This window comes from Salvia hispanica, chromosome 4, assembly GCF_023119035.1.
Source record: "Salvia hispanica cultivar TCC Black 2014 chromosome 4, UniMelb_Shisp_WGS_1.0, whole genome shotgun sequence".
Taxonomy (NCBI): domain Eukaryota; kingdom Viridiplantae; phylum Streptophyta; class Magnoliopsida; order Lamiales; family Lamiaceae; genus Salvia; species Salvia hispanica.
The window spans coordinates 48,137,252-48,157,681 of NC_062968.1; the positions used below are offsets into that span (position 1 = coordinate 48,137,252).

General features: G+C 39.6%; 4 protein-coding genes across 5 annotated transcripts; 3 read left to right on the forward strand and 1 right to left on the reverse strand.

The window, feature by feature from the left end:
• The first annotated feature begins 1,245 nt into the window (after nt 1-1,245).
• On the forward strand, nt 1,246-3,182 carry LOC125222897 (pentatricopeptide repeat-containing protein At3g62470, mitochondrial-like). Of its 2 annotated transcripts, XM_048125777.1 has the most exons (2): nt 1,246-1,602; nt 1,714-3,182. In XM_048125777.1, the coding sequence occupies exons 1-2, from the start codon at nt 1,352-1,354 to the stop codon at nt 3,098-3,100; spliced, it is 1,638 nt and encodes a 545-aa protein (XP_047981734.1). In that variant the 5' UTR covers nt 1,246-1,351; the 3' UTR covers nt 3,101-3,182. The 2 variants fall into 2 exon arrangements, with proteins under 2 accessions (XP_047981734.1, XP_047981733.1); XM_048125776.1 differs by having other exon boundaries at nt 1,246-3,182.
• Nucleotides 3,183-3,440: 258 nt separating this feature from the next.
• On the reverse strand, nt 3,441-7,014 carry LOC125222898 (26S proteasome regulatory subunit S10B homolog B-like). Its single transcript, XM_048125778.1, has 10 exons — nt 6,779-7,014; nt 5,743-5,862; nt 5,257-5,393; nt 4,991-5,152; nt 4,818-4,904; nt 4,657-4,743; nt 4,425-4,562; nt 4,144-4,335; nt 3,979-4,077; nt 3,441-3,692 (listed from the first exon to the last, which is right to left on the reverse strand). The coding sequence occupies exons 1-10, from the start codon at nt 6,882-6,884 to the stop codon at nt 3,618-3,620; spliced, it is 1,203 nt and encodes a 400-aa protein (XP_047981735.1). The 5' UTR covers nt 6,885-7,014; the 3' UTR covers nt 3,441-3,617.
• Nucleotides 7,015-8,066: 1,052 nt separating this feature from the next.
• LOC125222896 (probable receptor-like protein kinase At2g21480) lies at nt 8,067-10,932 on the forward strand. The gene is made up of 2 exons (XM_048125775.1): nt 8,067-8,942; nt 9,045-10,932. Exons 1-2 carry the CDS (start codon nt 8,067-8,069, stop codon nt 10,764-10,766), a joined length of 2,598 nt encoding a protein of 865 aa, XP_047981732.1. The 3' UTR covers nt 10,767-10,932.
• A 207-nt stretch (nt 10,933-11,139) lies between these two features.
• On the forward strand, nt 11,140-20,183 carry LOC125221273 (RNA-binding protein 28-like). Its single transcript, XM_048123396.1, has 19 exons — nt 11,140-11,181; nt 13,053-13,160; nt 13,304-13,364; nt 13,467-13,503; nt 13,587-13,717; nt 13,890-14,066; nt 14,342-14,425; nt 14,522-14,668; nt 15,249-15,388; nt 16,262-16,312; nt 16,458-16,540; nt 16,631-16,685; nt 17,184-17,298; nt 17,591-18,077; nt 18,155-18,368; nt 18,512-18,582; nt 18,846-19,014; nt 19,120-19,249; nt 19,395-20,183. Exons 1-19 carry the CDS (start codon nt 11,140-11,142, stop codon nt 20,042-20,044), a joined length of 2,952 nt encoding a protein of 983 aa, XP_047979353.1. The 3' UTR covers nt 20,045-20,183.
• Nucleotides 20,184-20,430: the final 247 nt, after the last annotated feature.

Here is a 20,430-nt window from a genome sequence, read left to right on the forward strand (position 1 = left end):
TTAAGATTTAGAAAATATGTTTTTTGGTTAAAAGAAAATTTGCTTAAACTAAAAAAATGACTTGATTATAATTTAATTCACCTAATTCACTTAATTAATTATTATTCTAGATATACTAATAACTACATTTAGCCTCGGTTTACTCCTCGTCATTTTTCCCTAGCCCCGCTTTCCCAGACTCATTTATTCATTTAAACAACGTTACCCAAAAATTTGTGCTAAAAATAAAAGTATGACGGGGTGGGAGTAGCAAATTTATTACTCCCTCCATCGGTGAATGGGAGTCCCATTTTTTTTATTTTAGTCCATCTTTAAATAAGAGTCTTAGTTCATTTTTACTATAAATATAATATAATCTCTCGTTCCACTAACTCATTCCACTCACATTTTCTTTAAAAATAATATATATAAGTGAGACTCTTATTATTTATTTCCACTGCCAAGAATGAGACCCTAAGAGCACTCCCAATGGCGTCGGCGAAAACTCGGCGATTTTTCGCCGAAAATCGCCGAGTTTTCGCCGACCAATGAAAGGAATTCGGCGAAAAATCGGCGATTTTTCTCCCGATTTAACGCCATCCGGCGATTCATCGCCGAAAAATCGCCGAATCATCGCCGCCCACTGTGGGCGCGATTCGGCGATAATTCGTTTTTTTTTTTTTTTTTTTGTTTTTTTTTTTAAACGGCTAAATTTGTTAAATCCACCACTATAAATACTTCCTCTTCCTCCTCCATTCATCACACACAATTCTCTCAATTTTTCAATCTCTTTCTCAATCTTCAATCTTCAAAATTATGAGCTCTAGTAGGAAAAATTCTCGAAAAAGTAAGGGTAAGGGCAAAGAGTCGAGTTCGCAACTTCCCAACACTGATGAAGCAAATGAGCAGTGGATGAGCTCGTTGTTGTCGATGGGTTCATTATAAATCTATTTATTAAACACATTTGTAGAGAAAATTAAATAATATTAAAAATGATGATGTAAAAATGAAATGTTGAGTTAGGGAGAAATAAGGGAGAAATAAGGGAGAAACCATTGGAGCAGTTGGCTAAAAGTTGGCTAAAAACTGGGGATAAATTATGGTGCTGATGTGGCGCTGATGTGGCAGAAATAAGGGAGAAATAAGGGAGTTTTAAGGGAACGGAGTGCTCTAATAGCTGAAGTAGGAATATTATTGTAAATAAAATAAAAATAAAAATATTTATTTGGGGGGGGGGGGGGGTTTACATGAAAGGAATCCCAAAACAGTCCATTCCTGCGCCACCAAACGTTAGTTGAGAGTAATTTCCGATCGAAATCTGAACCAATTCTTGCTTCCTCATGCTGCCATTTCACGACTCTGAGGCCATTTAATGGCTTTTCATATAAGAAACTCAAGAATTCCCAAACCCAATCTCTCCGCCACTCGAAATGACGGACCATTCATCGCATCCGGAGAGCAAGTCCATTTACGACACCGGCGAGAAGCTCAAGGAAAGCAAGCTGAAGGTAGCTCTCTGCCCTTGTATCTTCTGCTTGGTTCTGCTGCTGGTAGTCGCATCAATCTTCCTCACTGTCAAATTCCGTCTCTACTGCCACACTCCACTCTTCAACAAAGCCTGCCGTTAGTCAATTCTTTTCTTTCTTTAAAGTCCCAATCTTGCTTTGCTAGATTTAGGCCCTTTTGCAAGTATGCTGGTTCCGATTCTGAAATCGAGAAGGGATCTAATTTTAGGGCTGAGGAGGTGGAGAGGGTTTGTGGGGTGATTGATGAGACGTTTGATGTAGATAGGAATATGGAGGCTGTGTTGGATGAATGCGGCGTTGATTTGAGTCATGAGTTGGTCTTGTGCGTGCTGCCTAGGTTCAGGCATGCTCGAAAGCCCGCGTTTCGATTCTTTTGCTGGGCTTCGGAGCAGCCGGGCTATTCTCATGATTCTGCAACTTACAATGCAATGGTGGATGTTTTGGGGAAGGGTAGGCAGTTTGAGAGCATGGTTTCGTTGATCGAAGAGATGGGGGAGAAAGGGTTGCTGTCGGTGGAGACGTTCATCGTTTGTATCAGAGCATTTGCCTCTGCAAAGGAGAGGAGAAAGGCGGCTGGGGTTCTTGATTTGATGAGTAAGTATAAGTTTAAAGTTGGTGTAGAGGCCATCAATTGCTTGCTGGATGCTTTGGGGAAAGCTGGGCTAGGGAAGGAAGCACACGAATTGTTTCAGCGGTTGGAGCATCGCTTTACTCCGGATTTCAAGACGTATACTGTCTTGCTTAATGGATGGTGTGAGGCGAGGAATCTGATGGAGGCTGGGAGGGTGTGGAATGGGATGGTTGACGGTGGTTTCAAGCCTGATGTTGTTGCACACAATATTATGCTTCGAGGGTTGTTGAAGGGTGGAAAGAGTTGTGATGCAATCAAGTTGTTTGAGGTGATGAAATCTAAGGGTCCATTTCCTAATGTTAGGACATACACAATTTTGATTAACCATCTCTGCAAGCATGGTCAAATGGAAGAAGCTATGAACTACTTGGATGATATGCACAGCTACGGTTGTGAACCGGATGCTACTATATACACGTGTTTGATGATAGGTTTTGGGAACCAAAGGGAGATGGGAATGGTGCACAGGTTGTTGAAGGAGATGAGGGAGAAAGGATGCTCGCCTGATGGGCAGGCGTACAATGGCTTGATCAAGATGATGACGAACCAAAAGATGCCTGATGATGCAGTTGCGATATACAAGAGGATGATCCAAAGCGGCATACAGCCATCCATTCACACTTACAACATGATGATGAAGGCATATTTTGTAGCAAGTAATCCTGAAATGGGATGTGCAGTTTGGGAGGAGATGAAGAGGAAGGGATGTTGTCCTGATGAAAATTCCTACACTGTCTTGATTGGGGGGCTCATACGGCAAGGGAGATCGAACGAGGCCTACGAGTATTTGGAAGAGATGGTTGAGAAAGGGATGAAGGCTCCTCAGCTTGATTACAAGAATATTGCATCTTATTTTTCTGGGCGTAGGAGAAATGCGTTGGATGACTTTGCTGAAAAAGCAAGGTTTTCAGTAAACTCAGAGGTGGCAACTCTCTTTGCCCACTGGCCAAGGCGATTAGGATAACCTTGTAGTTTTGCTGTTGTAAATGTTTGATTTGTGACTTCTTCATTTGACGTTTAGTTATGGCTTCCTATTAAAAACTCAAGATTGCAAGTTGCAAAGTTAACATCAACAAGTAAACCGAGCTTACATATGACGAATTAAAATTTTAAGACTTAAGGTGGAATATCTTAATTTCCAATACATCAAAAGTTTAACATATAAACCCAATTTATATTGCGACAAAGTGGGGTATTGTCCAGCAGGTATTCAAGTTGAACAATTGAAACCAAATTAATATTAGATCTATAATTACGAGTAAGATACACTTGCTATAATTATCATAAGCAGGCAAATTCCACCATTATAAAAAGATTGGATAATTGAAATGTGATTGCTGAGAAGTTGAAACACAATACAACGATACAAGTAGGCTTGACAGTGATGAATAAATTACGATATGAAAAGAGCAGTTCAACAACTAATGTGAAGACACCACGCCGGCCACTATCTGCATTGCTCCCAACGGAAGACACGCCTTCTAGTCCTTGCCAAAATCAGTATTGTAATGTGAGCTTGATTCTAGCTTCTTGGCTTCGTTTAATTTTCTCACGGCCTGTGATATTTTGAGGAACGAAATATCTAGTTATGTACGAGAGATCTGGAAAATAAGTCAGTCCACGAAAAAGAATTCTAACAATGCAATATGTATGATGGCTGCTCCAGGAACAAAGGAAGAACAGATTTGATTTTCTAAGTTACGTTTACTGTATATCGAATTCAGTAGATAACAAGATAGATGCAGGTATCTTTCAAAAATATGGAAGTCAGTGCCGAATTAAATTCAAATATGCAAGAATATCTTTTAACTGGTCTAGATTTGATCAAATGAAATAATTTACCTTCATGAAGTCTTCATGGATGACGTAGTCACGTTCTGCGCGAATTGCTGACATACCAGCTTCAGTACAAATGTTTCGAAGATCAGCTCCATTGAAACCCTGTAAAGGGCAGGATGTCAGCAAAAAAACACTTTAGTGAAAGACAAATAAGCATATTTATCTTACCTCAGCAAGTTTGACAACAGCTTCATAGTCGATTTCTCCATGCTTAGCTATTCCAGACGCATGAATTTTGAGAATTTCCATTCGTGACTGCTCATTTGGCAATGGGATTTCTATTTTCCTATCTAATCTTCCAGGACGAAGAAGTGCTGGGTCCAGAACATCAGGCCTATTTGTTGCCATTATCATTTTAACCTGCATATGATGGTGCACCAATATCATACTGATAGTCAATTGAATTCAATGCAAAATCTATGCATTCTAGATAGAAAATAGACCTATACCTTTCCAAGCTGGTCAAACCCATCAAGCTGGTTTAATAACTCCATCAGAGTTCTTTGAATTTCACGATCAGCACTTGTCCCTTCACTAAAACGACGCCCGCCAATGGCATCAATCTCATCCATAAATATGATGCAAGGCTTCACAAAGAAAAAGTTGTTTTGAATGTAAATCCCTTGTATTATCAATCATATGCACGCTACAGATGAAATATTAAACATATTGAATACATACTTGGTGATCGCGAGCATATCCAAACATTTCCCTGATCAGCCTTGCACTCTCACCTATATATTTATCAATAATAGCACTTGATACAACCTGCATGCCAACAAATATATGAGAAATTGAATAGGATAATAAGCTGTACTATAGAGGGTCTGGAATATTTTTGCCTTTAAGAAATTGGCATCGATGTTACTGGCAATAGCTCTGGCCAACAATGTCTTTCCGGTTCCAGGAGGCCCATAGAGAAGTACACCCTAAAATTTGCAAACAAGAAAAATGTGATATGATAAACCAATGAGCAACAGAATCAGTCAATTGTGTTCTTAAGAGAGCCGCTTACCTTGGGTGGTTTAATTCCAACTCTGATGAAGAGTTCAGGATTCATTAGAGGTAATTCTATAGATTCCCTCAGTTCACGGATTTGATCAGACAGCCCACCTACAGCAGAATAGCTAACATTTCCTGGATCTTCATGAAGCATATTATAGACAACAGGATCTACCTGCAACATACATCAAATTAGAAGAGCCAAGAAAACTCATACAGAACCATCAGCAACGAGTTCTAATAGCTGCATAAGTATAATTTTTTAGCACATATTTGTACCTCACGAGGTAGAGCTCGCATAATCGTGAGAGTTGTCATGTCAAGAACCACCCTAGTGCCTGCTGTAAGTTTATCCTTGTCCACCTTACTGCGGCAACCTACCACATATCTAGGGCCACTGCTTGCTTTGACTATCACTGAAACAGTAATTAAGATGTTATCTTCCCTTCTTAAAAATTGTGAATCTAATACTATTAACAGTATGCTGAAAAACTATGATGATATGATCTCAAAGTGACCTAATCTATCTACATAAGCAAACAAATCTTACAGAAATTGATCGAGCACATCCAAATGACTCTAGTATACAATATTTAAAACATTGTGATCATGCAATTCCAGATCAAGTTATCCACAACTCCTAGGGTAAAGAGTCCAATTCAAAATTCTAAAATGCAAATGCTTCTAAAGCATGACTAAAATGACGAACGCTTACAAACACGTCTTTCTGAAAATCAAAAGATAAAAATAAAAGAGATGTCTTACAACGTTCATTGTCCAGCGGTCTCAGCACTTCACCTATAATCTGTCCAACACTTTGAAGGGACTTCAGATCGTCTTCTGTTTTCGCATACTCCTTCTTTACGGCTCTCAAATTCTCCCTTACTGTTCATGTCATATGTATTTTTCTATGGTCAATAAAATAGTGGACCACAGAATCAAAAATGGAGACACATGAACAAGCAAACCATTGTATACATATATATACTAAGTGTTGCATGTATGTATATATAAACAATTCAGATGGACGATAACACTCTAACTGTACAAGTAGCTTCGTGGGCTTCTTTCAATATAAGTACCACTTCACTCCAACCATGCCAATCTAAGAATTTTATATGCAGTGAAAATTCCAGCACCATTAACGTAACCCAGATCAACAAGAGCTTATCTAGCATATAAGAACTAATACAAAAGACACTACATCTGCTCGTGTCTCTGCACGCAAATGCGAACATTATAATTGTCTAAAAGTGCCAGGTAATCCTCCCAGAAGCCTAACAAAGCAAAAAAAAATGGCAAGTTGGCAACCAACCCTTGATCTAGCTCAACCCCATCACATTCTCATCGATACTTTCAGGTGAGTGTGAGATGGCCAAGCGGTAGAGGTTAATGTTGGGGTCAAAGGTCTCAGGTTCGAGTCCTCCATGGGGCGGCCTTTATTTAAAGTCATTTACCACTAAAAAAAAGATACTTTCAGAACCAATAGTCTAGTGAGCTGATTTATCTTTTCTTGCGCTATCGTATCCTATGCCGGTGATCTTATTTCATACCTCCTTCAACCTGTCGAAATCCAACCAAACGCTGCCAATTTTACTTTAACACAGAAAAGGGCATGAATTCCTCGTCGTATCAAATTTCAGGATTCTGATCTCATTTTTTAGCTTACCGTCTACTTATCAATCTAAACACTGCCAATTTAATTTTAAGTAGAAACAAAAACGGTGGGATATCAATCACAGTATGCAGACACGTGAAAAAAATGAAATTAATAAAAAATTAGGGTTTAAGAAATTGAAACCAGATCGAACGCGGCCCTCGAGTTCCTTATGGTTCAGAAGCTTTTTCCGGTAATCTGAGATGGCCGATTTCCGGCGGACGGCGTCATCGTTCTCGGTAGTAGCCATTACTACTACTTTTCTGAGGAGAATAGCAAAAAAAATCTATAATTTCTGCACCTTTTGATGCTCTTTACTCGTCTTCCTCCCCAAGAAAGAGTTTTACTCTAATTTATGTTCCTGTTTTATCTTTGGCTATTGTAGAAAAATCTGAATTCGAGCACTTTTTTTATATTAATTTGAAAAGTTAGTACATCAAATATTACTGTACTACTGAATTTTGACTAATATGTTAATTTTCCATTCCAACTATCTCGAATAATTATCGGCAATTTGAAATTGACATGGCAATCGATTTATCTACATGTACATGTTGGATTTTAACTGAAACAATTATTTCAGAGATCTAAAATATGTAAAAGTTAAAAAATGTTTAGAGACTACTATGAACTTTGTCTTCCACTTCCATTCATACATCTAAACAGTTAATGCCTAAAACCCAAGTTTCAGATTCAAGTCGTGTGACACAAACTTAAAAAAGAGAGATGTGTGATAAAATCTAAACACATTCTTATTATATGGAGTAAATAAGGCCATCCCTTTGAATATAAACTTGGCAGCCGGTTTAATAAAAATCAATTGATATAGATAATTATGTTATTTTGATTAGACTTAGTTATAAAAATTATTTGTTCTCCCATAAAAATAGATTTTTTTTGTCAATACTAACAAATTTTAAATTTAAAGTATATTTGGACGATATTCGGCTGACACTAATCGTGTATACTATGTCTATGTTATACCTTATTTTTCTGTTAATTAAGTTGAATAAGACGTTGGTTAAATTTATCATCAAAATAAGGTACTATAGTTTAATGGATAAAAAAAAGGTTTTAATTACACGACTCTCTAAAATTCTTTCAAAAATAAACCATATATAAGCAGAAGTCATTTTATTATTTTCCCCTTAATTGTTGAATGGATTAAAAGTTTACTAGTGCGTATTTCTAATTATTTCCTATATATGCTGAAATAAGATATGCATAATCAAGGCAGGAAGATCGGAGTCGCAGAATGAAGTAAGGCGTAAAGATGAAATATCGGTAACGGAAAGAAAGAGAAAAATGAAAACACACGAAATTCGCTTATAATTTTTGGTTCGCACACCACTCAACCCGCCCCCCTCTCTCTCTCATCCTCATTGCCACTCTTATCCCCGCCCCCTCTCCGACAGGAGGATCAGTTGGAGACATGGAAGACACACCTCCACGGCGGCCTCCCGTCGCCATCCTCCTGGTCTTGCTATTAACATCCTTACCATATTCCGCAGTCGCCGCCCCCGCCTTCACCCCGCCGGACAACTACCTCTTCGACTGCGGAAGCCCCACCCCCACCACCATCCCCGGTGGAAACCGCGTTTTCGTCGGCGATTCCGAAGCCGCTAAATTTTTGGCTTACACTGGCACCGCCATCGCCGCGGCGTCCCCGCAGCCCGACCCGACAGTGCCCTCGCCGATCTACAACACCGCTAGCGTGTTCGAGAAAGCCGCGACTTACACGTTTCACGTGACCCGACCCGGATGGCATTGGATCCGCCTCCATTTTGCCGCCGTCCAGAACAATGCTGGGAAGGATCTCAAAACCGCAAAATTCAAGGTCACCACGGATCGCCTCGTGTTGATACAGAGCTTCGAGAACCCGCCGAGTGCCACGTGGAGCATGAGAGAGTTCCTCGTCAATGTTACCACAGAGCGGTTTTCAGTTATGTTCACCCCCGACCCGGGCAGCTTCGCCTACGTCAGCGCCATTGAGTTCACGTCTGCGCCGGATCTCTTGCTCGGCAATAACGCTGCCGCCGTTTTCCCCAAGGGTGATTATTCTGGCTTGTCCAGCGTGGCTTATCAGATGGCGTACCGGCTCAACGCTGGCGGCCCCCTGATCACGTCGCAGAACGATACATTAGGCCGGAATTGGGAGCCAGATCAACCCTACCTCGACCCCAAATTCATGGGCTCTGCTGCCTCCGTCCAGCCTAACGTCATAACGTACCCTGAGGGCGGGTCACCGCTCATCGCGCCACCCTTGGTTTACGCCACCGCCACCCAGATGGCGGACGCAAACGTTCAGGTGACATTTTTTTTATAATTAATGTATATTCATTGTTTGCATGTTAAATGATAAACAAATTAAAACTAATGTAAATGATGAATTGATTTCATGGTTTTGCAGGTTCCTAATTTCAACATTACATGGAGAATGAAGGTAGATAAATCATTCCAGTATTTCATTCGCCTTCACTTTGCCGACATCGTGAGCAAGGCCGTGAACGAGCTTTACTTCAATGTGTATATAAATGGGAGGCCAGCCATCACCGGTTTGGATCTGTCGACGGTGGCTGGTGGCCTCAGCGCAGCCTATTTCGCCGACTTCGTATTGAACTCAAGCATGGCCACGGGTCTTGATCCATTGACAGTCCAAGTAGGGCCAATGAGCCAACACGTGGGCACCAAAAATGCCCTTCTCAATGGCATTGAGGTGTTCAAGATGAACAATTCCGTAGGCAGTTTGGATGGAGAGTTTGGCGTCAATGGTGAAAGACTTAGTGGCGGCGTCAACGGAACAGTTGCCGCTGTGGGGTTTGCTATGATGTTCGGCGCGTTCGTCGGATTAGGTGCGATGGCGGTGAAGTGGAAGAAGAGGCCTCAAGACTGGCAGGAGAGGAATAGCTTCTCTTCTTGGTTGCTACCCATTCACGCTGGAGATGCGAGCTTTTTATCTGGCAGCAAAACTTCCTTAGGCTCGAGAAAAAGCCAAGTTTTCTCCACAAACATGGGTCTAGGCCGATACTTCTCTTTTGCTGAGTTGCAAGAGGCTACCAATAACTGGGAAGATGCAGGCATCATCGGTGTTGGTGGCTTCGGAAACGTGTATATTGGTACCATCGACGACGGCCTTAAAGTGGCTGTAAAGCGGGGTAATCCGCAGTCGGAGCAGGGGATCAATGAGTTCCAGACAGAGATCCAAATACTTTCGAAACTCAGGCATCGCCATCTAGTCTCGTTGATCGGCTACTGCGATGAGAACGCTGAGATGATCCTAGTCTATGAGTTCATGGCTAATGGACCTCTCAGAGACCATCTCTACGGCAAGGATCTCCCCACATTATCATGGAAACAAAGGCTTGAGGTGTGCATCGGCGCTGCTCGAGGTTTGCATTATCTCCACACAGGGGCAGCTCAAGGCATCATCCACCGCGACGTCAAAAGCACAAACATCTTGCTTGATGAGAACTTGGTCGCAAAGATGGCCGATTTCGGCCTCTCCAAGGATGCCCCAGGGGCTGAGCAAACACACGTCAGCACAGCCGTCAAGGGCAGCTTCGGCTACCTTGACCCCGAGTACTTCCGGAAGCAGCAACTCACAGATAAGTCTGACGTCTACTCATTTGGGGTCGTTCTGCTGGAGGCCCTCTGCGTCCGCCCCGCTATCAACCCTGCATTGCCCAGGGAGCAAGTGAACCTGGCTGAATGGGCAATGCAGTGGAAGAGGAAAGGTCTTCTCGATAAGATCATCGACCCAACGCTGGTGGATCACATCAGCCCTGAGTCTTTGGCAAAATTCGCCGAGGCTGCCGAGAAATGCCTGGCAGAGTATGGGGTGGACAGGCCGAGCATGGGCGATGTGCTCTGGAATTTGGAGTACTCGCTCCAAATGCAGGAGTCCTGGTTGCAGGAACATGGAGACGTGGAAAAAACCCCGTCTTCACCACACGTGGTTGTCCCTACTATCGAGAAAGATGCTCCTGCTTCTGAGCCTGCACCACTTACTGCAGCTGATATTGTGCCGCCGTCAAATATTGAGGAGGGCAGACCTGAAGGTGAAGCTCAAGCCATCGAAGAACATTCTGGAACAGCTATGTTTGCTCAGTTTGCAGCTCTCAACGGCCGCTAGATGCCACACCAGATCCTCTGTTGTCAAAATGTATCACTATGATTTGATCACTACAATGCCCACGTGTAAGTGGATATATCATATATACTTTACATGATTTTCTGTAAGCTGGTTGTAACATTATTGTTAATATTATTGTTATAAATCAATATTGTTAGGTGGGGAATGCAGTCGTAGCCATGTTTATGTGCTTCATTTTTCATCACCCTTTTTGTAATATATACACATCACTTTACGGGATATTAATGTATGGTATTATCATCTATTTCTGTTTGATTTCTCAATGCATTTTAATGAATATAAACTTCTATGTATTGTTAGTGGCAGATGGAGGTGAGGTCGACCGACCCTACCGCCATCCATAGTTGCCACCATGGTCGGGTCGGAGGCCTTCAGAGCTGCTCCGCCTCAAATTGTCAGCAGCCTTTGGACGAGTTGGATATGTTTGCAGCTCAGATTGGACGAAATATTTTTTCAAATAACACTAATTTTGAAACTAATTTGGTGTTGGGCTGGAAAAGAAAAAAACTATAATGTGGAAGAAGTAGGGGTGACAACTATAAGTAAAAGAAAAATTATCTCTCCCAAGACTTATTGAACGCATCCAACATTTGCTCATACTTACTGGGCTTTCCATTAACCTTAGATTGCACTTTCTTTGAAAATGGGTTCGAAGTGATGGCAAAGTTGATGGATCTACCATAAGGTTTCTATGTGAACCACATAGAAAATGTCATTGTAGACATTGGGTGAACGAGAGATGCAAAATATGTTGACAAGATGGAAAAAATAAGTTATTTATTCTGTTGGATTGTTTTTCATAAATTGATAGTACTAAGATGATATGAGATTGACAATACGATTTTGTTCTCGCAATTGAAATGAACGAGGTTATGTTTGGATAATTTTGGTGGTGGAGGTGGAAGGTGGTGGTTTCTTAATTTAGAGATTTTACTTGATGAAGTTTGGAGTTTGTAGTTCGTAGTTTATAGTTTGTAGTTTGTAGCCTTCTTGGCACGTATAAGGCCATCCGCATCCCTGCCTCTTATTCGTCTCTTAACCGTCTCATCTCTTCATTATTCATGGGCCTCACTGTACTTTTCATCCCATCTTTTTACTATTCATGGGTCTCACTGTACTTTTCACCCCATCTCTTAACTAAGAGACAACACCTGCATCCCTCCATCTCTTAACCATCTCATCCCTTAACTATTCATTCAATTTCATTTTTTTTAATTCCAACAAATTCAATTAATAAAAACACACTTCATTAAATAAAATAAAAATTACAATTTAAAGGCCTAAAAAATTAAAAATACATAATTAAAATCATAAAAAAACAAAAAAAAAACACACCATTAAAAAAATTTGAGTGAGAATAGAGAGTTTTTTTAAGGTGGATAATTTGTGGGATAGAAGTGATTGGAGGCTTTAAAAAAATTGTAAAAAAAATACAAATTTGAAAAAAAACGGCTATAAACGGTTTGTATAATTTTTGGAATTTTTTTATATATATATTTTTTAATTTTTGAATTTTTTCTGATTTTTTTTTAAAAAAATAAAATAAATTTTAACGGATATAAACGACGCCCACTCGCCGGTCGGCGAGTGGGCGTCGCGTGGCGAGACGTCTTGAGGCCGGCCTCTTCGGAAGAAGACACGGGACGAGATGTCCCGTCTTGTCGAGACGAGATGGAGGCCGCATCGCCGTCTCGATGCTATCTTGTCTTTTCGAGACGAAATTGAGCCCGCATCGAGACGCGATACGGATGCTCTAATCATTTGGAGTTTGTAGTTTGAATGGTAATCATAGGAAGTCGTCCTTGAGTTTGGCCTCGTCGTCTTCGTAATTTAAAGCTCCGTTAATGTTATTTATTTTGATAAGAAAATCAAAGTAATTTTATAACTTAATCTATCAATAAAGTTTCAGTACCTTGATTTTTAATCATATAGTAGTATTAGTATAGTACTCGTACTTATTTTATTTTTATTTTCACTACCTACTTTTTTATATCGGAGAATCAAATTTGACAAGAATATTTTCCATTACGGCTCATGTTAGGACTTAGGAGATCCAAATGCTTATAAGAACACTCAAATCCATTATGAGTTGTAAATAATGGGCCCTTATTGGGCCTGGAGTGGGCGGTCATAAACCTCGGTAAAAAATCTATCCAGAAATCGGCGTCTCCACCGGCGTGATACCCGACAACAAACTTGCGCTTCGAATTCTGCATTTTTCTTTTGATTTCTTCCTCTTTATCGTCGAGTTTCCTTTTCAACTAGAACCGGCGATGGGAAAAAAACAAGAGCTTCAAGGGCGGAGCTGAAAATCAACAATCTCCTTCCACCATTTTCGTTGCGAATTTGCCGTTTTCATTAACTAACGCTCAGGTTAACTTCTCACATACTGATTTTTGCTTTGTGTTTCCTGTAAGATTATTGTTTGTGTGATAAATATGAACACATTTGCTATTTCCGTAGCAATCAATAAGTTGATGAGATTAATTTGATCGTGAGTTGTCCTGATGTTCTAGTTGGAAGAAGCGTTCAGTGATGTCGGACCAATACGACAGTGCTTTATGGTCATGAAGAAGGGTATGTGGAGTTTATGTAGATTGAATTGATTCTGCAGGTTAGATTATACCATATATTCCCCCCTAACTTCATGCTTCTCTTTGCTGTTCTATTATATGCTAGGGTCAACTGAACACCGAGGATTTGGCTATGTTCAGTTGTAAGTTGCTTTTGGATTTTGAGACATCCTTTTGTCTGAACTGGAACGATGTCGCTGATACATGATTTCTAAATTGAATACAGTGCTGTTGTTGAAGATGCAAATCGTGCCATTGAGCTTAAAAATGGTTCAACCCTTGGTGGTAGAAAGATTGTGGCTAGACTAGCTGCACATCGTGCTCCACTTGAGCAACGCCGAGCTAAAGACAATCAAGGTCTTGTGAGTATGTTATTGGACAAAACATTTTTCATTTTAGAATTTTCTGTTGTCTAGAGTGTAACTTGTGTGGTTGGTGTTGATGTCTTATTTCTTGCCTTCTCCCTGTTATGTGATCATATTAGAGAAGGAATGACAATGTTTCAATCTCTTGTTTTTCACTCTCCTAGGCCAATCGGAGGAAGCTGTCCAAACAAAGAATGACAAAGCTGTTGAAAACTCAGTTGAAGACAAGGCTGTTGAAACAGCAGTTGAAGACAAATCTGTTAAAACTGCAGTTGCAGGCAAAGCTGTTAAAGCAGCAGTTGCAGACAAACCTGAAAAGACTCCAAGTATTAAAGGAAAAGGTTCTGCTTCTGATTGCACAATTTTAGTAAGTGCTTGGAACTTTAGAGGCATGGATATGCAATGGATGGGGGATGGATTTCATTACCCCTCTTGTATGGGGTATATTGCATTCCCAGTTGCAAGTAATTGTCGAGGAATCATTACCTGACGCAAAAAACTACCATACTTCACTGCCATTCCTTGTCTCCTAAAGCCCAACACCAAACACATTCCCATATGCTCAAAAATCAAATTTCCAGTTACAATTTCATCACTATCAATTTGTAATGAATAGGTGCTGCAAGGGAGAAAAGAAAAATGGAGGATGTTTCGACTGCTGCCCTTGGCGAAGCAAAAAAATCAGAAAAACAAAGGTTTAGTTACGAACATCGTGATTGAGAACCTATGATGCAATCACTGTATTTAAGTTTTATAGTAGTCTGCTCAATCAATTGCTCTGGGCTTAACTTAAAAGTTAAATTTAAACAGGTTGCTAAGACTGTAATATGTGGTAATATCCTTAATAACGATATGGCCGAGGAAGTACATCATGTAGCAAGAGAGCTTGGGATTGTATGCTCTGTCACTTACCCACTTCCAGAGGGAGAACTTCAACACCACGGTAAAAAGAAACTTGAATAATCTTTCTTACTGAACATTCAGGCATTGTACACATACATGATTGACTCAGGGATCTCTCTCTCATTCTTTTCTGGTTTTTACAAGCAAATTGCTCCTGTATATTGATTTAAGTGGTGTGAGAATAATATAAACAAGCTGCAGTTGTAGAGATTGTTACCACCATTTAATACTGTGAGAAAATCCTCAGGAAAGTTGCCTTATTTTGGTGAAATTGCTTTTCAGATAGTTTATCAATATTATGTTATTGCCCATCTTTGGCACATTAAATAACTGACTTTCTAAATGATTCTCGGATTCTTACAATGTTTAGTGCTCATCCTTGCATTTTCATTCTATTTTGCTCATAGTTTACTGCTTCAGAAATACCATACTTGTGGTGCTGTATGCTTGCTGTCCATACCTTAAATTGAAAATCAATATATCTAGTTATAAGTATTCTAGCAGTACATGTAGATGCTGTTTCATATCCTACCTTATAATTTCTCATTTTCTTTAGCCTCTGGGTGCTTGTATGTGATATTTGGTGTGGTAATATCTACTGATTTATGTGAAATTTTCAGGGCTAGCTCAAGATGGATGCAAAATGAACGGTTCCTCTGTACTTTATACAAGTGTAAAATCAGCTCGTGCGTGTGTTGCAGCACTGCACCAGAAAGAGATACAAGGGACATCTGTTTGGGCACGCCAACTTGGTGGAGAGGTAGAGATACATTTTATTCTCCGGGTTTTCCCATTTGATCAAATTGTGTGGTGATCTTTGCTTACAAAAAGACGCACGGTTATGGACTTATGTTTCACTTATTGTATGGATTTTAACAATTCTCAAAACTCTGCATCTTTATTGTGTAAAGCATGTCTTTGGCTGTAGGGTTGGTTGGCGGAGGTTAAGTCTGTATTGCCAATATTCTACGCGACTATTTTGTTCGAACAAGTTTAACAAAAAACAAATTAAGTCTGTATTGCCAGTATTCTATGAAACTACTCTGGCTCACTCCATTGTTCAATACAAGCCAGCTTATATTTGTTCTAAGGGGTAACATAAGCCTGATGTAGTTTGGCATTGATGTGAATCTTCTTGGTCCCTCAGTAGACCTGGAAGTTAATTATTGAAAACTCGTGCACCAGACAACCACAAGTTTGGTTTATGTCTAATTCTTCAGGGTTGAATTGTTCTTTTTATTGCTGAACTTTTTTTCTTACAGTTCTCTTAAATAACACACAAAAAAATATTGCAAATAGGTCTCCTGATTGCATATTACTTTTCTGGTTGAAATACTTGAATTCTCTAAGTTGTGTCGACTTTCTATTGAGTGGGTTGAGGTTGATCAAATCTGCTTCTGCAAATAACCGGCCATAATCAGGTTGAGCAAATTCAGATTGTGCTATCTTTTGTTTTTGAACTTCTGACCTTTTGTCCATATTAGATGTTCCATTTTGTAGCTTAGACATTTATAGTTGTTGGTTGCTACTTATTGCTTCATTTCCTATTAGCCATTATATATGGTTTATTCTGAATGCCTTTGTTAGTTATCATGATTTTTCACCAAGAAATGTTTTGAATGTGTTGTCCCAGGGTTCTAAAACTCAGAAGTGGAAGCTTATCGTGAGAAATCTTCCATTCAAGGTTCTTTTCATAATCATACACAGATGTTTTGGATTTTTAAGTTTGATAATCATCGGGTGTCTGGGTTGTATTTCCAGTGCTTGCTTTACACTTTTGGAAGATCTTTCTCAGTAATTGGTCATTCTTGTTGACTATTTCTTTGCAGGCTAAAGTGGCTGAGATAAGAGAGATGTTTGCTACTGTAGGATTTGTTTGGGATGTAGTTATTCCTCAAAATTCTGAGACTGGGTATTCCTATGTAAATTCGTTTGAGTTATTCGTCCCTTGACTTGCATTTACTATTTTACTTATTCTTTGCTTCTATTTGGCCCTTTACAGGTCATCTAAAGGATTCGCATTTGTTAAATTCACATCAAAGCAAGATGCAGAAAAGGTTGGTTTACTGCAAAAAAAATTGCTATGAAATTCCTTTTGGTAATGTGGTCCGTTAGCCTAGGAAATAGCCTGACATTTTTTCTATTGCAGATAAAGAAACCAAAATAATGAGAAAGAGGCTAAGTTAAAAATTGGTGATTGAGAGCACAGATATTGGCTAATATATAAGTTTCAGCTTGTATGAATAGTATACCTGATGTAGAGATATTCTGATTTAGCTTGTGTTGCGTTGCCTGCTGCTATTATACTCCAGGGATTTGTTGCAAGTTTTGATGGAAAAGATAGTCTAACGCTTTGGGTCTTACATGTAAATAATCTGATAACATTTTGTGCCTTACGTATTTGAGAAGAGGGTAGAAAAGAGTACAACTCTTGGTCATTGACAACTTGCACTGTGTGGGATATTCTCTCCCAGACATAACTGATCATTGAATTTCTGCTGTAATCATAAGTTTATCAGGACATGATAGGTATATCTTTGATTTTACTTGTGCAGGCCATCCAGAACTTAAATGGGAAAAAATTTGGTAAAAGACCAATTGCTGTTGATTGGGCTGTTTCAAAAAAGATCTATGCATCTTGCAATAATACTGTCGCCGCCACAGTGGATGGTATTCTTCATTTTCTTCCTCTTAATGAATGTACTTAGCTTTCTCATGCTTTCTATCTCCATTACTTTCTTCTCTTTTTTAAATTGAGCACTCAAGTGCCATGAGTTTTTATTTGCCCAGTGCTTTATTCTGCGAGTAACGTTATGGAGTGGGTTTAGTTATGTGCTTATTTGTAGTGCGCACTGCCATACCACATAAGTTGCCATCTTTTTTTAGTTTTTTGTACTTTATCACTTAGCCGGTTGCCATAAAATATCCTGAAGACTAGTTACGATGCCATTTTCTTTTTCAGGGAAGGAGGAAGATGATGGTAGCAGTAGTGAATCAGAGGGCAATGATGAAGAATCATTCATAAAACCTGAAGTGGATTGTGATAATTCTACTGATGAGTCCGATTCCTTTGACAAGGATGGGAGTAAAAGTGAAATTAATTTTGAAGAAGAAGCAGAGATAACAAAAAATTTACTTCAGAACATTATTTCTTCATCTTCTGGAAATGTTGATGGTGGTGATGATTCCGGATTGTCTAGAGGAAACATCGGTAAATCCATGCCAGGTGAAAGTAAGTCTTCTGTTGCATTGGACACCCAGGTTGCCACTACCATGAGTGTTAGTGAAGAAAAACCTAACATAACAAACCCCCAAGGGGAAGAAGAGTTGCAGCGAACGATTTTCATTAGCAATCTTCCTTTTGATATCACTGTTGAGGAAGTGAAACAACGTTTTTTGGCATTTGGTGGAGTGGAGACTTTTATGCTAGTTCTTCATCCATTTACAAAGTAAGGATATTGCATTTTGTTTTATGGTTTATTATTTAAATATAATCAAGGTTTATGTGAGCTTATCGTCTTTGCAGGCGCCCAAGAGGAACTGGATTTCTCAAGTTTACAACAATAGATGCGGTCAGTGCTGCACTGTCAGCAGCCGACACAGTAGCTGGTCTGGGGATCTTAATAAAAGGCCGACCAGTGAAAGTACTGAAGGCTCTGGACAAAAAAACAGCTAATGATAAGGCACTGGATAAGGCAAAGAAAGATGACGGTGACCACCGCAATGTTTACCTGGCTAAGGTTTGTCTCCATATTTTTCTCATTTCCTATCAATCGCCTTCTTATTAACATTTGACCTGTTGATAGAACAGAACAAGGCATCTATAGTTCTCACATGTTGAAGTGTAATGAGACCCAGATTTATGTTTGGTCTTCTCTTCCAGGAGGGTTATATAATGGACGGAATGCCTGCTGCAGTAGGAGTTTCAGCAAGTGATCTGACAAAAAGGAAGAAGTAGGTCTTCGAAGCTCTTCTCTAAATATGTTCAAGATGAAAATTTGAAAACATGGACACTCTAATATAATATGAAAAAGTGCCAAAAAATAAATCAAGTTCTCTGTTTCACCAGATTTTGTGATTGCTTCTTTTGTGATTTGTAGAACATTGAAAGATAGACATATGTAGAAAAGTATATATAGACATATTAGAGCTATCATGTGCAGTAGATTTTTTTTTTCTTTTCGTATATGATGATCTGCTGCTGTCTCATATTGTAGGTTACATGAAGATAAGATGTCTAAGCTTCAATCTCCAAACTTCCGAGTATCAGAGACAAGGCTTATTGTATACAATGTGCCAAAGACTAAGAATGAAAGAGATCTGAAAAATCTTTGTATGAATGCAGTAATTTCTCGTGCAACAAAGCAAAAGCCAGTAATTCGACAGGTTGGAAACTTAGTAGCTAGTTTTCTTGTACTAATGCAGTTGTTGACAGGCTTGATTTGTTTAGTTGACATTTATTTTATAATCTAACTTTTTCTGCAAGTAAAGATAAAGATCTTGAAGGATTCAAAAGTTCGAAAAGAAGGTGAAAAAAGTTGCCCGCGTGGAGTGGCTTTCTTAGAGTTCACAGAGCATCAACATGCACTCGTGGCCCTGAGAGTTCTTAATAATAACCCTGGTCAGTCTTCCTCTAGCTAGTTATAGTATCAATTACAATTCTCAGCTCTGTTATTAGATCCATGCCATGTGGCATCTTGCAACAAGGAGCCGAAACTTTTGCAATTTGTCTCAACAAAAATTAATGCATCATTGATGGCTTGTAGATATCTTTGGTCCTGAACATCGCCCCATTGTGGAGTTTGCACTAGATAATGTGCAGAAGCTGAAGCTTCGGGCAGAAAAGATTCAAGCACAACAACTGCAGGGCCCCCAAGATGCTAGTGGGAATTTTCGGCAAAGTGATCATATAGGCAGAGGGGGTTCCATTGCAAACTCAAACTCAAGAATACGCAATAGAGACGGAGATGCCTCGATGAGGACTTACAATAACAAAAGAGGGGAATTGGCGAGCAAAGCAATGGTCGCTGGGCAAGGTCCTAGAAAAGTTGCAAAGAGCAGAGTTTCTGTGCCCAAGAAGAAGTCCAGCATTAAAGTTTCTGATCAGGGGAATGGAAGAGAGTCAGGTGGTCAGGAGCTTATACCAAGCAATACTATGACTAAGAACGAAGGAAGAGACGCTGGCGTGCCCAGAAGAAGGATGCCTCGTGAGCAATTGGAACAATCAACGGAAGGAGATGGCGGTGAGCGGAGCAGGAAACGCAGGAAAAGAAACGATCCGATAGGGCGCGATGTAACAGATAAACTGGACAAGCTTATTGAACAGTACAGGACCAAATTCACCGGAAGCAGTTCTACCCAATCTGGTAGTAAAAAGCAAGGCACCAAGACTCTTAAAAGATGGTTTCAGTCATAATATGTGTGTTTAGCAGTCCTTCATATTTTGATCCAAATGCAATATTGTAGCATGAAAAGAGAAATCAAGAAACTCCACTGAATGTATTTGGTGCATCGACAATTGAAAATGCATAGTGGTTAGTGGATTTTGGAGCTGAGTAATTGTTGCCAACTTTTCTCATGTGGAGTCGGTATCAATTGATAGACAGGAAAGTAGTAGTAATAAATAAACTTATGTAGTATGAGTAAAATTTAATGCAGTTTGACAATAATAGAGTAGAATGATGACGGTTTATAAGTGCATAATATAGGAGTAGTTGCCAAAAGAGAGTTTGTATTTAATATTTTCTTGTATTCCTAAAATACAGTTAGACTGAGGCACTGAGTACTCAATTATTCTTCCCA

Excerpts from the sequence above, each read along its gene's own strand:
- LOC125222897 (XM_048125776.1), top strand. The coding sequence starts at position 1,352 with ATGGCTTTTCATATAAGAAACTCAAGAATTCCCAAACCCAATCTCTCC.
- LOC125222898 (XM_048125778.1), bottom strand. The coding sequence starts at position 6,884 with ATGGCTACTACCGAGAACGATGACGCCGTCCGCCGGAAATCGGCCATC. Across the intron at positions 5,394-5,742 it reads ACCGCTGGACAATGAACGTT|TGATAGTCAAAGCAAGCAGT; the intron begins GTAAGACATCTC and ends TTACTGTTTCAG. Across the intron at positions 4,336-4,424 it reads GGTTTGACCAGCTTGGAAAG|GTTAAAATGATAATGGCAAC; the intron begins GTATAGGTCTAT and ends CATCATATGCAG.
- LOC125222896 (XM_048125775.1), top strand. The coding sequence starts at position 8,067 with ATGGAAGACACACCTCCACGGCGGCCTCCCGTCGCCATCCTCCTGGTC. Across the intron at positions 8,943-9,044 it reads TGGCGGACGCAAACGTTCAG|GTTCCTAATTTCAACATTAC; the intron begins GTGACATTTTTT and ends ATGGTTTTGCAG.
- LOC125221273 (XM_048123396.1), top strand. The coding sequence starts at position 11,140 with ATGGTCGGGTCGGAGGCCTTCAGAGCTGCTCCGCCTCAAATT. Across the intron at positions 11,182-13,052 it reads GAGCTGCTCCGCCTCAAATT|AACCGGCGATGGGAAAAAAA; the intron begins GTCAGCAGCCTT and ends CTTTTCAACTAG. Across the intron at positions 16,686-17,183 it reads CAAAGCAAGATGCAGAAAAG|GCCATCCAGAACTTAAATGG; the intron begins GTTGGTTTACTG and ends TTACTTGTGCAG.